The sequence below is a fragment of the Perna viridis genome, chromosome 4 (assembly GCF_037379345.1).
Source record: "Perna viridis isolate PV_CMFRI_1.1 ecotype Kerala chromosome 4, ASM3737934v1, whole genome shotgun sequence".
Classification (NCBI taxonomy): Eukaryota; Metazoa; Mollusca; class Bivalvia; order Mytilida; family Mytilidae; genus Perna; species Perna viridis.
In genome coordinates, this window is record NC_142448.1 from 33,811,717 (window position 1) to 33,827,877 (window position 16,161).

At 32.3% G+C, this 16,161-nt stretch overlaps 1 protein-coding gene across 1 annotated transcript in view; it reads left to right on the plus strand.

Annotated features, from left to right (window-relative positions):
• The window catches only part of LOC148619842 (U3 small nucleolar RNA-associated protein 6 homolog), a 137,219-nt gene that overhangs the window by 12,423 nt on the left and 108,635 nt on the right, over positions 1-16,161 (plus strand). The window contains exons 2-11 of the mRNA XM_088580178.1: positions 92-176; positions 1,498-1,539; positions 2,239-2,310; positions 7,174-7,242; positions 8,839-8,902; positions 10,892-11,010; positions 12,830-12,862; positions 13,378-13,425; positions 14,130-14,208; positions 15,003-15,087. Coding sequence (XP_088436304.1) covers positions 92-176; positions 1,498-1,539; positions 2,239-2,310; positions 7,174-7,242; positions 8,839-8,902; positions 10,892-11,010; positions 12,830-12,862; positions 13,378-13,425; positions 14,130-14,208; positions 15,003-15,087 — 696 coding nt within the window. The remainder of the gene's footprint in view (positions 1-91; positions 177-1,497; positions 1,540-2,238; positions 2,311-7,173; positions 7,243-8,838; positions 8,903-10,891; positions 11,011-12,829; positions 12,863-13,377; positions 13,426-14,129; positions 14,209-15,002; positions 15,088-16,161) is intronic.

The following is a 16,161-nucleotide window of genomic DNA, read 5'->3' on the forward strand; positions in this document are numbered from 1 at the left end:
ACAATGAAAGGGATGATGCCTGCTTCGTGGTGTTTGTTAAGGGTTATAGGTATCTTTGCTTGACAATTCCATCAGTGGTTTCTATTTTTAGAAAAATTTTAAAGAAAAGGAAGAATTATGAATATAAGTTAAGGAGACGAACAAAGTGTAAAGAAGATTATTTACAGTATATACAGGTAAGTCATATATCATTAATATATTTCATAAACTACAAATTCAGTTGTTTATTTCTATTGATATAAGCTTTTTTGGTTATCGGTCTTTGGATTTAAAGTTGTTCTACATCGAAAATTCTGTTAAGGTAAATGTAACTATAGAACCTTATTGTGCAGTGCTCTTGATCACCATCAGTCAATCATAACTATTTCAGTTGCAAAGACAAACTAAAAGGGGATTGGCCTGTTACAATACCTGGACCGGTCCTTGCAACTAAAATTGCAATCAAGCATCGATCACCTATCAGTTTCCGATCAGTCATCAATCCATTAAACGATCCATTAAACCGGTGATTGTATGACGTGACCACAGAGTGGTCACTATATTTTATGGATTTCGTTGTTTCGTTTGTCAATTTTTACATATACATGTATTTACATAATGCAATTGATTTAAACATCAATTAATTACTTTAATTTTACTTTTTTTTGTTTTGAAACAAAATAAAAATGTAAGGAGTTAATATCTTAAACTTAAGGTAAACTTAATATGGTAGTATATTGAATTCATTCCAATAGAAATTCTTAAATTTACATGAACCGATCATCCATAATTTTACATTACAAAACTGCAATCAGATCGCTCACTGGTCATTGGTTATCGATCCATCAGTGATCAATCAGCTGTAATCGATCCGTCAAATAGTTATGCAGATTGGTTCAGGGACTGTATAGGCTGTTGGCACACCTCTTTATCACACAAGCTGTTGACGTTTTCTTATGATTTCTTTGAAAGTAAGTTTATTATTTTGCGCTATAGGAGAGTTCTCTGTGATGTCATCAATAACCTGTGATATGGTTTTGGTTGGCAAAAAATCCATTTAGTGGCAAGGGGCATCAACTTTAAATAATCATGACTTTTCATTTTTTAATATAATTGAGAAAAAAAATTTCCTTTCCTAAACTGCAAGTAAAACATTTTATCCATGGAATTTTTAAATAAAAATATTCAGTAATTAGACTATATATGCATAAAATTCTAATAATTAATTTACATGTATATGAAAATAGATCTCTACTTATATATAAATATCTCTTCAGATTTATTTTTCATGTAAAAGAGTTATAAATCATATACAAAATATGAATAAATAAAATAACAAAGTTACAAAGTTTTGAAATTTTGGTTTGTTATCATGAAATTGTCTGTTGTTTATTCAGTTGTTTATTTGCCATCCAATTTGACATTTAATGATATGACATCACTAATGAGATTGGCAAACTCCTATATGACGTGTATCAGATAGTTTTGTTTTGTGCATCTGCTTTTCCTTACTTTCAGTATGAGTTGAGTGTGCTTAAACTAATCCGAGTAAGGAGACAGGTAAGTTCTGTATTACATCATTTCTCATGATAGTGAATTTTCCAATTTTTAGGTAGAGAGCATTTTTTATTCAAAAATATTACTACACTTAAGGAATATAAACTGCTGAGTTTCTTGTGTTAATAGCTGTAGTTTACCATAAAGAATGCATCAATGACAGAACTGAAACTGATCAGATTATTATAAAAATTCCATGGATTTGCTTGGATATAGTACATACATGACATATAAATCTAATTCACTGTCAGTGTTTTCATTGATATGGTTTTCTTTAGGGAAAGGCAGTTTTCTCATGAAAACATTATCAACACCTCTAAAAATGTTAGTGTTTAATTCATTGAGCATATGCTCTTTTTTAAACAAATGTTTTAGGCATATTTGTTTTTTAAATACCATGTAAAGGAGACATGAAAAAGATCACCAAGATGCAAGGCTTAAACATCCAAGGAATACAAGCCCATTTGAAATTTGATATCCATGATGGAATCTACTGTTGGCATACAGCTACATTTTTACATTAATTTGAGTTCTGTACTGAAAAAAATTTCCACTAACACTGCTTTACATGCTAAAAAGTATTTTTTCTATCTTTTCGAAAAATAATTTGAAATGTTTTTTTATTATTGATATATATTGCTACATGTATATTTATATTGTCATTTTTAGTCATGTAAATGTTGATGTTGCTTTTTTAACTAGAAAATTGCCTACCGTCATAAGAAAAAAGAAATAGATGTTGCTATTGTGCATAGAATTCACAATTTATTTAGGGTAAGTATACTCATATTTGAGGAAGATACTCACATTTTCTTGCGCCTAGGTTTTGTATATTAAAATTGACTGGAAGTTTATCAGAAGCAGATATTCTCTCCATTTAAACAATTGTGTTGACACCTGGTCAGAGTTAATTGACCATAACCAAATTAGGACTGAAGCCAGTCAAAGGTAATTAGACCAGGTGACCATGACTCACAATATCCTCATAGGAGGTGTCAATCAGATGTAAATATATTATTGAGCCAATCAAAACTCTCATCATCTGGTCAAAGGTAAACACAATTGTGGCCATATGCAGGTGGCTACATACAAGCTTCACAGTAACAACCCTGTTAAATCACATGATACATTTAGAAACAGATTTACAATGCACCTTATAACAGATTAAATCGTATCTAATGAACAATGATTATCCCATCAGGAAGTATCTAAAACAATTCAAAATGCAAGAATGGATGACGTTTGTTTACATTTTTGCCATGCGACTCTTTTGGTGAGAAAATCGATAAACAAATAGAATGGGGATTCCCAAAATCTAATTAAAGAAATACTGAAGGCTTTAGGTCATAATATTCAGATATTCTTTTTTTCTCAGTGTTTAAATTGTACGCTCTGTTGCATGACCTTCATGACTGATTGAAAAAAGGTTGTTGTATTTCATTGCATCATTGTGGTCCTGCTCTTGCTTGGTTCAGTTCTTTCAGTGAAACATTATAATTTTAAGATAAAATTAATATTAGACCACAAATGACAAAGGTCATCATGTTTTAAAATTAGGGACTATATTAGCATAGTAAAATAAAGTCCTTGATAGAAATAAAACACCTGTTTCTGGAGTAGTACTTTATTATTTTGGCCCCATGCACATCCATGTGTGAAAAGAATAGACCTGCAGCAGCGCTAAGCTTGTAAAATGCGACTAAATAGTGCTCAGAACCCTAGCCAGGGGCTAGGGTGCTCTGCCCACAGAGCAACTGGGTTGTGTGCCCCAGGTGGTGAAATGGGATACCCCTGACATGTTACATGCTGAGGTTGTCAGACTATAATAGGGAAAACCTGATTGCAAACCATAGTTGGGTACCGCATTGGCGAAGATGCCATGTTCTTCGCACATTAAAGAACCCTGCTGTGGTATTCGATAGGAGTAGGAACCTTTGCGCTCCGCCACAGGAGGCTAAATTGCCCAACCCTACCCATCCCTCCCTTTTTCTAGTGGCAATCAAATTTGTCAACCCTATTGTCCTTGTGTCCCATCCCTTTTTCATTTCATCATCATCATTTCATGTTCATTTTATCATCCATTTCGTGTTCATCGCCTGAATATATCTGAAATATTACTGCTCAGACGTTAAACCCCAATAATCAATGATTGATTATTTTGCATAAGAAAAGTGACTAATGGTATTAGATCCTGACTAAGACGAGGTAAAAATCTGCTTTATACATGCATCGAGAGTGAATCTTGGATACATGTATGTCATGAATGAAGGTGTTATTTTGATGAATCGACAATACTAAGTCTTCAGTAGACTTAATACTGTCATATTTTAAAAAAAATTAGAGCAATTGTTTTTGGCACCCATTTTGGCTCTAATTTCTGAAAATTGGCAAAAAAAATTAGCAGTGGCAATTTTTCTGGCAGCAGAATTTTGGAAGCCAGAGCAGGTCCTGCACTACCAGACCAATTGGAACCAAATTCGGTATGAATTTTCTTTAGGGTATTTTTCATAGAACTGATGTATGGATTTTTGTTCTGTGGAAAAGCATAGCCGTTGTTACTAAAGATAGAACAAAGGGGTCAGTCATAAGTTTTTCACATATATCTCCAAAACTGTTAGGTTTAGCCAAGTCCTTTCATTTGCTGAAATGATCCTTATCATAGGCCTACAAAAGTCTGTAGGGATCAAAGTTGTCAGATGACTCCTTTTAAGAGCTATTGCTCTTGAAAGGTAAAAAATGACAGGGTTTTCCAATCAGTATCTTAAAAACTATGATAAAAAGAAAGAAACTTTCTATTGCTGAAATAATTCTTATATGTCTTTGTGAGTCAAAATTTTAAAATTTATTACCCTTGGAAGGCAAAAATTAAACCAGGTGAGTGGTTCAGGCTCCTGGGAGCCTCTTGTTTATTTTTCCTTCAGTACAAATATAACTGTCACTTGTGCCAAAAAACTAGTGTTGTTATCACCATCTATGTGTTCTTGTTGGTTGATTTTACCAGCACATATGTATTAAAACAGCTCTATCAAAGTAAATATATTTTCTTCTGCTACACTTATACCAGTTTTAATCAAATTTGAAACCATATGAAAAAGAAATATCAGTGGAAAACTTGGATTTTCAAACTGAAAGTTACTAAATAACGAGAATTATATCTAGTCTGGATTAACAAGACATGGAATATTTTCAGAAATTTGAATATGGGATTATATTTTTCATAAAACATATTGAAAATTTTAACAAAACTGGGAGGGTGTGAAAAATAGGAATGGACAGGGATGAGAATGTAGGATTTTTTTTACATAATGGTCTTACATATACTATAGAGGTTGTAAAGTACTCACATTTAAGGTTAGTTCTTACAATTTGGGGTTGAAGATAAAAAGAAGCTTTAAATTGGTGAAATGATCCATAGGAGGCAAAAAAATATTTGTGCATTTCCTATTAGGTACAGGGTAGGGTAGGGAATTTGTTTTATTTTACCATTTTTGCATTGAGTTAATGGATAAAATGTTCTGACTACTTACAGTGCTTATTGAAAAAATACTTTTAATATGAAAAACATAGGATTGGCAGGGTTATTGGAAGCACACATCTATTTTTTTTATTTGGCCTGATATTCTTTACAGAGTCAACTGAGCCCATTAAGGAAACTCCTATCAGTAAAGGTCAAATGTGTCCAATTTTGCAGTTTTATCTTATATTTTAAGAACTGTAACTGAAAGGGAAAAGGTGACAAACTGTCGTTTGGATGCTGATAATTATAGGTTAATTCATGGCTATTTTAATTTTGCCTTTGTTATCAGCTCTTGATTGATATGTCTCTCGAGGTCGATATCAAGATTAACAAGAGCTATATAAACTAGCAAGACCAATTGATGTCTGGATCTGATCCCACTGTACTGTGATTTATAGTTGCTAAAAATGGGAAGAAAAAAAGTGTTGCAGATGGAAATATGAAACTACAGAACATAATTCTCATAAAAATTAGAAAATAAAAATTTTCTGTTTCTGCACAGCAACATTTGGTGTTTTTGCTATATACCAAGTTTTATGGAATTCTGTAAGGTAGTTTTAGAGGAATTGCGATGACAAGCTGATACATGATGATTTATGGTAAATTTCTAAGTTAAAAGGGGCATAACTCCCATAAAACTTAGAGAATCCAAATTTTCTCAATTAATAAAATTGCAGCAGCAGTGCAATGCAGGTACACATCAATTTTGCTAACTTGTTCATTCTTTCATAGAAAAATTTGGTAAATAATTCATTACTGGTATCAAAATGTATAATAAACACATTAGTACCTGGCCTTTTTAAACTTGCCCTTGTTATCAGCTCTTGAATGATAGTGTCCCTCCAGCCAATATCAAGATCTTGGGTTGATCAATAACATTAGGGCAATATTAGAAAGCAATGTATTACCGGTAATCTTTAAATAATGCTGAACTCTGCTAAGATTTTTTACAGGAAACTTTATTTAAATACTGATATTTCAAGTTCAAACCTCGCAATCATGTATTAATAAATATTGTGCAATTTTAATAAATGGGATTAGGAAATTGTCTGTATATGCAAATTGATAAAATGTGCTTGAAATTTTACAGAATGTGTTCATTTGGTACACTAAAAATTTGTCTATGAACACTATAAATGTACTTATTTTTGTTTCTTTCAAAATGGACAGAAAACCACAAAAATTGTACCCGCGGAACTGATTTTTTTTAACACTATACCTTGAAAATTGATACCCAAGAAAAGATCACTGGACAGAATCCTTCAAAATTATTAACCATGAGAATTAATACATTCACAGTATTTGTTATATATTGATGTAGTGGAATGTGAATTTTTCTAAGAAATTAGGTATTACTGGATATGAAACATGAAAGTAATACACTCACACTAGCAGATTCCAGAAGTAATACACTCACACTAGCAGATTCCAGAAGTAATACACTCACACCAGCAGATTCCAGAAGTAATACACTCACACCAGCAGATTCCAGAAGTAATACACTCACACTAGCAGATTCCAGAAGTAATACACTCACACTAGCAGATTCCAGAAGTAATACACTCACACTAGCAGATTCCAGTCATGATTTTCTTCTATTTAAGTAGGAATTCCTGCCTGTTTTTTTGAAATTTCAGTATTAAAAGTTACAGATTTCATCGGAAAAGACAGAAAATAGTGTTATTCTAGACATTACTCCCCTAATTCCTATTTTTTTCTGATTTCTGACTTTTTTAACAATAAGCCAAATCATGTTAGTTTTTCTTTCTGTCTCTGAAAAAATTTACTTCCACTGCTGTCATTATCTATCAAATACATTAAATTATGTTTATTGTGTCCTCCCAAAAAGGCCATGCCTTATTTTTTATGATTTCCTGTCAAGTTAACTTTCTTCAGAATCTTAATTTGACTGCAGGGTATTTTGCACTGATCATGGATCATTAAATCTAGGGAGTGCTGGTTACTGGAATTTAAACACTAGGTATTTATAAATCATGCAGATGAAAAATACTAATGGAATCAAGTCACTGTTATACAATCAGGCCTTCTTCTGGCTCTAGAGCCTTTTGTTATGATTTTGTTTATGATTTTATTTAAATATTTTATAAATCTATTTAAAGCTAGCCACTACCAGATTTTCAGAAGATGTAAAACTGTGGTTATCCCACATAGAATTTGCTCAGTCAAGGGTAAGTAAGCTACATTGTTTTTACTTTGAATATCACTTCCAATACAAATGTAGTGAGAGAAAATTTGAAGTATATTAAAATAAAAACCCTGACAGAATAACACTTCAATTTGATACTAGTAATTGAGTACCATCCTTTGTAGGAGTCAAGCATTGGGAAACACGTAATTTTTTCTCAATTAGGTCTTTTTTGCCTGAAGTATATTCAATACACCTAGAAAACAAGTGAAAAGTTATTTGAATTTAGAGAAAAAGTGGAGGAAAATTTTACTGCCATTTTTCCATATAGTGCATTTCAACTAAATATGACCTTTAAAAAAAGGAGGCAGATTTTACTTACACTTTGGTGGTTATAATGGAGGCCATGAAGTTTGAATACCTGGATAATGCAATAAAATTGTGGATGTTTTTTTCAAGTGCTACACCTTAAACATTTTGCCAGATTCTTAGACAGAGAAGTACTTAATTGATCTTTTTTAAAACAATTTAAATCCATTGATATAATGCCGACAAATTAATGCAATTTTTATGAAAAGAAGAGAAAAGGGCAAAATCAAGCTACCATTAATAATGAAGTTTTTTGAAATGGTAAAAATGAACTATGGGTACCCAAACTGATCTAGGCAACCATTTTTCTGATCCGTCATTGGCGATGGATAAGTTACAGATTGTTCAGTGATCTGTTTTGTTTTTCATTGCCCGTCTCCTGATTGGCGAATGATTTTGTTATTGACTACGTTGTTTTTACATAAATAATAACAATACATAAGATCTTAAACAACGATTATTTCATTTTTATATTTAGTTTTTTGTTTATTAAATACAGAAAAAAAGTTATTGACAATTAAGACAAGTTTAAATTAAAATGAAATATTTGAAATTTTATACTGCTACGAACATTGAGGTCATCAGACATTTTATCTGACAAAACTCTGGTCACCAAGTATGGGTGTGTAATAGATCAATCAGTCACCACTCCGTCAGATAGTTGGTAAGATGGCTTCAGGGACTGTATCAGTTGTTTGTCTCATACATGAGATTATAATTTTCCACTTCTCAGTTAACATGTATAATTAAACTTAAAACATAGTATTGATCTCCCTTTGATAAACATTAGACTTGTCTAGATTAGAACCTCTAACTTGTGTGAAACATGTCTAAACTACACATCTTCTTAAGTCCTGTTATGATTGTTCAAACACCCTTTTAACCTGTATAAATGAAAACCTGCCTAATCAGAACAAAATCTTAAGCTCGAAACGCATTTGGTTTAGACAGGTTACATTTGTAGTCAATCATCTATTCAGCAATCATAGGTAGGGATGTCAAGTTGTGACTACAAAATTACTCATCATGTCTTAGGTGTTTTAAATTTGGTATACCAGTTGATGCTGAAACAAATTCTGTCTAACATGATTGATGACCTACCATACAATTGGGAATCTTGGAAATTCTCATTGGTTACATGACTTAAGTTACTTCAGTCTCATTTCCTGCCATAACACTGACTTCCTGAATATTTATCTTTCTCTGGCATTTAATTGTTTTAAAAACATGTACATGTACTATATTACTTACATGTCAGATTATTTTATAGGGAGAAAAGTCGACTGTCAGTAAGATTTTTACCAAGTTGTTACAGATTCACAATAGTAAACCAGGTGAGATATTGACATATATCATATATTTAGATAAAAATATACCTTTTTTTGTATATGCATTTTAAGTCTTTGTTTAAACCCTATATCATCTACCCTATATCACACCTCTAGACCTATATCACACCTCTAGACCTATATCACACCCCTAGCCCTATATCATCTACCCTATATCACACCTTTAGACCTACATTGCATACCCTATATCACACCTCTAGACCTATATCACACCCCTAGCCCTATATCATCTACCCTATATCACACCTTTAGACCTACATTGTATACCCTATATCACACATCTAGACCTATATCGCATACCCTATATCACACCTCTAGACCTACATCGCATACCCTATATCACACCCCTAGTCCTATATCACATACCCTATATCACACCCTTGCACATTGCATACCCTATATCACACCCCTAGTCCTATATCACATACCCTATATCACACCTCTAGACCTATATCGCATACCCTATATTACACCCTTGGACCTACATCGCATACCCTATATCACACCCCTAGTCCTATATCACATACCCTATATCACACCCTTGGACCTACATTGCATACCCTATATCACACCCCTAGCCCTATATCATCTACCCTATATCACACCCCTAGTCCTATATCACACCTCTAGATCTATATCGCATACTCTATATCACACCCTTGGACTTACATCGCATACCCTATATCACACCCCTAGCCCTATATCATCTACCCTATATCACACCCCTAGTCCTATATCACATACCCTATATCACACCCTTGGACCTACATCGCATACCTTATATCATACCCTTGGACCTACTTCGCATACCCTATATCACACCTCTAGACCTATATCACACCCTTGGACCTACATCGCATACCCTATATCGCACCTCTAGACCTATATCATCTACCCTATATCACACCCCTAGTCCTATATCACATACCCTATATCATACCTCTAGACCTATATCGCATACCCTATATCACACCCTTGGACCTACATCGCATACCCTATATCACACCTCTAGACCTATATCGCATACCCTATATCACACCCCTCGACCTACATCGCATACCTCATAATGCACCCTTCACAGACCGTACCGGAAGTATGGTCAAAATATATGATAAAATGAACATGACATGTTAAAATCTGTATCACATGCTGTATCAATCCTCAACCTATTTCATCAGGGCCCTTGGGATGATATAGGAGTCTTGGGTTGATACAGTATGTGATACAGATTTTGACATGTAATATTTAGTATTTATTATATACAGCGGTTTATCAGATGTTTTCTATGTAAAAAAATTTCGATAATTCACACTGAATAAAAAAATCATAAATTCACTCTTGGATCTCTCTCGCAAAATTGTCACCACAAATATCATCTGCTGATTACAAAATTGAAAGTATGTGATGAAATAGCAATATATTATGGAGAGAATCTATGTGATGAATAATCAATTAGTTATAGTGAGTAAACAAAATATAAATACTTGTACCAAGAGTGCTTGACGATTTAAATGGTACAGAGAACAAGTTCTGCGTAGTCTTTAAATCTAGGTTTTCTTAAGCACTGATGATCATATTTTGATATTTACTCTTTGCAATTAATTAATTTATTATTACAACTCCCATGTAAGAATCAGGTATGTGGTGAAACACGTATTTTCTGTGGAACTATTTATTGGTGATTGAATTCAAAACAACTATAAACCACTCTTAACTCAAATAGTAATGCTTGGATTGTGAAGTGAGAAAAGATTTGACTGTCTATATTATAAAAAAAACTGCCTTTTTTCTAAATGCCTTTTGATATTGTAAATTCATATTCTGAATATTGGTTTAAATATGTTTTTGCAGTCAATTAAAATTACATCATCATATATTGATGCTGCATGTATATTAAATAACTTGGTAAACAATTCAAAATTTTCCATAATAAAAGATTGTTTACATTGTATACATGTATTTTTTTCGTTCCAGACCTTTGGGTTTTAGCAGCTAAGTGGGAATGGGAAAACAACAACAGTCCAGATAATGCTCGACATTTGCTTCAGATGGGACTTCGTTACCTCAACACCAATAAACAACTTTGGCTTGAGGTTTGTTGTTCTAAACAGGCTATAGATTAGGCTAGGATCTGCTTAAGACATACTACAGCAGATCCAGGGGGAGGGTTTCATGGATTGGAATGCTCACTTGGAAAATTTTGGCAAATTGGGCAAGTATGGAACCTTTGGGACCTCCCCTTTTTATAATTTCTAGATCAACCCCTGGATGGGATTAATAAGTTAGCAGTGCAAGAAATTGGCTATGAAAATTGGTAGGACTTACATAGGCAATTTTTATTAATTAAGTCGTCAATACAAAGTTTTGCGACTTATTGTTTTTGCTTTTTGCTTCTTCTCAACGTAAAGATGTCCGAGCGATTACTTAGACTCTGTTTATTTGATTCATTTTTACTCAAAAACCAAGCAAGCTCAGGGGGTGTGCATGCAATTTTCGAAATTTCAAAATGACTGCAGATTTCGAAATGGCCCCCAAAACAAAACCCAAAAAAGTGAGAAAAAAAATCTATAGAATTAGTGGAAATATTCATTTGTATGAAAATTACTCATATAGCTGTTCTTGACCTGCTGAAATCACATTTTTTTTTAAATGGCTGCCAAAATTGGCAAAAATTTCAACATTGTTTGATTTCAATGAAAATTTATTTCTAGGGTGAACATGGCATTCTCAATTCAATGGCGGCTTCAGATTTTGTCTAAAAGCCGCAATTTTCTTTCAAAATGGCTGCCGCAATTGAAAAAATTTCAACGTTGGATTTCAAAGAAAATTAATTCCTAGGGTAAACATTGCATTCTATATTCAGAATTTGACTAAACCGGACCATTTGCCGGTTTTGGCACCTTTTAAGTTTTGCTTGCAAACACAGTATCACTTGTTTCAAATGTTTTCACATGAATTTTACCTAACTTTCACTTAAATTGAGATTGATATGAATTTATGGAGGAGTCTATGTTAATCAAGCCTACTCATTAATTTCATATAGAATTTTAACATGAAAATCATGTGAACAGAAGTTAATATGAAAATCACAGGAATTTTATGTTCACTTCATTTCAATTTCATGTATAGCTAGGTTCACATTAATCTAGCATGAACATATTCCTGTGTAGAGGCTATTTTACCAATGTTTATACATATTTCAAAACTTTAAAAGTTCTTCTGAGGAAGGAATAAAATGGCCCAAGAATACAGTACCTGAACCAATCTGTACAACTTAAAGTGCGATCTGTTGTCTATCACTGAACAGTTTCCAATCAGTCATCATCTGTCAAACAGTTTACATCAAGTTAATTACTTTTCCTTTACTTTTTTAATGAAATACTAAATGTTGATTTTATATTTGAAATTCATAATACATTTAATATAACACTTTATTGTATTCGTTTCAAAAAAAATTATATGAACCGATCACCTGTCATTTTACATAACAAAACCACAATCAAGTCAGTCACCAGACATAGGTTATCAATCCATCAGCGATCATTCAGTCAGCTGTCATTGATCTGTCAAATAGTTGGGCGGATCAGTTCAGGGACTTATCTTAATATCAAGTACATAGTATAGGAGTAAAAATTATCCACATGTAGGATACAATTAAGAACTGTTTGTAATTGACAAAATTTTTAAAGAATCTATGTGTGCCAAATTCTGTATAAAACTTTGTTCAGCCTCTTCCCACATAGATAAGCTACTTACAGTACTGTGAGTTTTGTTGGTATGCATGTAGTTATGTGGCTATGAACTGTTTTAATTTTTTTTTATCTTATTATGTTTTAAGTTGAAGTATCAGACACTTTTCGTATAGTATGTTTTATTTGGAACACTGTAAATTTTTACTTAACTTTTTTTCAGTACTTCAGAATGGAACTATTGTATGCTGAAAAGGTAAAAATTACTTATCAAATATTCAATGAAAAAAAAAATCCTCATGTTTAGCTTACAACTTGCAGAATTTCACCATTTAGTCTAGTTACAGTATCTTTTTTTGCCAAAAACAGTTTTGTTATTGTCATTTCTGAGATTGTTAGAACATTTGGTGGTCCATTGTCTCACATTTTTGAGATAGCTGTGAAGTTCATTTGTGATTAGACATTAGACACAGGATAAGAATTTGACCACAATTTGAGTGGTCCATTTTTTGGTCCGTTATACCAAAATGGTTCAAAATTTCTACAGAGCATAATGCATATTCATAGTAAATTGCTTTGATGAGTTAGGTTCTAGCTCTTATTTTTTATTCAGCTATATTCAAGTTTTCTGTTGGCTAAACTTGAGAAGAGTGCATTGTTTTTACATATAACACATAACACATACTCTCTCTTGTGTATGTTTCAGATGATGTACTTTAACATTGGTGTATGTTTAAAGCGTTGTAATCAGAAATGTTTTTTTTTTTTAAGTTGAGACAGAGACAGTCAGTACTAGGGATTGATGAGAGTTTACCAGAGGTAATATATTTCTGTGAAATAAAGTATTTTGGTTGTATTTTTTTTAAACTACTCTTCTAACTGTTGTATTATTTTGTATATGCATATATGTTGCAGTAAATTTCGAAATTATTACTAGCCTTTATGTTTGAAGTGACATTTCCTTCAACATTGATAATGCCCCTGCCTGTAGCTTGTGGCACTTTGAAGCGATATCTTAGTCAGGTTATCATGATAATACCCTTTTCATAAGCAACTATTGTGTAATTATTACACTAGGGAATTTCCAAAAATCACAACCACTATGTGAAATAGGCTTTATAAATATTTCCCCCTCTCAAGGACATTCAGGTATACTGGAATCATCTTGTCCATCTGTCATTCCATCGGACAAAATTTTGTTGCAATTATTTTGACTCCGATTGGAAGAATTGATTTCAAATTTGTTCTGTGGCTTCATATAGATGAAGTATAGGCAATAAGCGATTTGGTTGCTGTTGATATCAATAGCCTGTTTTATTACACTTTCCCATTTTTCACTACATGTATATTAAAGGATAAAGAAAATTTTTGTCACAAAAATTTGGTATGTTGCAATATATGGATTTGGCATACATTGCAAGCAATTTTGATAGCCGACCAATTTCAACTTACTGTACGACTGAGGGTATACCTTGCATGACAATGTGGTAATTTCATGTTCTGATTGAATGTTTTAATTGTAGGCTGACGAAATGTCTGATGCTGTACTTGAAGGCCATATTGCTGAAATTGTCTATCAAAAAGCAATGGATAGTATCCCAGGTACATACTCTAATATAGGATAAAGGACTGTGTTTCCTATAGTCCTCCCCACCCATTTTTTTTTTTCAGCTCAATATAATGTACTTTAATTTTTTTTGTTATCTTTTAATAAGCACTGGTAAAGTCTAAATGTATCTCCCATAGATTCAAAGCTTTAAAATAGTAAAATTAAAGAAATAAATCCCTATCTACCTATCCTTTTTTTTCAAAGATTAAATAGAAAACATATTTTTTTTGGCCTGAGTAGTTGTGGAATAAGATTACTAGCAAGTTTATTCGCAACAAGAACTCAAAATAATTTGACTCAGTTGTTGATTTCTCAAAATTTATAAGTGTAGAATTGATTGTTATTTTCTAACTGGACGATAGAAAAATACAAGTAGGTGTGATTACTACAATAGATTTTACAACCTATAAGTTTTTTTTCTGATATTGACAACAGGAATCTAGGCTATGCATTACAATCATTTTGAATTTGTTTTGTCTTCAAAATTATTTTCAGGTCAGAGTGTCATTTACAGAGTTTTCTCCCTTAATTTTGAATTCTACCTTACATTTTATATAATTGTTATCTCTTAAGAACAAGGATTATATGAAAAGCTACATGTTACTTTTTGTTTACTATAACATTTTAAACAAAATATCAAAAGTAAAAATATGTAGGTTTTCCAATCATGAATCACATTTTGCATGATTCTCATCTGGAGTGCTACTTAACTTGTTAGTCATGTTAATCATGTAATAAGTAACTTCCCTACACATGTTTTCAGTCATCTATTTTTTTATTATTTCAGATGATATAGATTTTATTTTATCATTCCTCCCTGTGTGCAGATTATTTGATTTCTCAAGACCAATTCAGGACAAAATTCTAACCAGGTACTTTGATTAGAACAGTGTTGGATTACTTAAAAATAGCAATTTGGAACATGGGAAAACAGAAGCCCGGAGCAGATGAATCATTGTTCTCTAAAATGGTTTAGGGTGACCATCGAAAACCCAGGAAGTGGGTGGCACATGGCAGATTTTGTTTCCAAAAAAAATGTTCATTTTTCAGAAATTCCCGAATGGATGTTAGGTGTAATTTATTGAAATGGGATAACAAGCACTAGAAACTTTGAAGTAAAGGGAAATAACTCATTAATCTGTTCACAATTTAGTTGATTTGTTAAGAAAATTTTGATACAGAAAAAACTCAGCTCTTCCTGACATCATAATGAGTTTTGCATACCACTGGAACAATAACATTTATGGAATTAAATGTGCTCTGTGCTGCAAATATCATAGGATTTGCCTGGTTTCTACATGGACATAGAATTTATGCATATCTGTCTAAATTGAGATGTGCATGCACATTATGTACAAAATAAGTTTGGCATTGTAACACTAATATAGTGCAAGTGAAATGTGTGTAAATAACAGTTTTATTTAACATTTTGAAATTATTGATTAACATTACAGAAAAATTATGAGTTCTTGTTTTCACGGTATAGAAGGTAAAAATGCAATATTAAAATATTAATAGGTTAATTACAATGTAATTGGAAAGAGTGAATTTAATATGAATAATGTAAGATCATTAGTGATGAAGAATGCACAGATTTAATTATTGTGAGGAACATGTTCTGCACACAAGTTAAATCTTCATGCATTCTTTGCACAATTAAATATATTTTGGTTATTATTTTTATGCATATGTGAAGAATCTATGTTTAATCCAAAAAATACCCATCATATATATTGCAAATTTCTATATACTGTACACAGGCAGTATTATTTCACAAGATTTTCACACAAATTGAGCAAATAAACTTTGTGACAGAGTTCATGTGAAGTTAAGGTGAATCAAGCCTTTGGGTGAATTTCATGTGAAAATCATGTTAATGTCTTGTGAAGTTCATGTAAGTTTCATGTGAATCTCAGTTAACATGAATTTCACGTGAAATATATTTG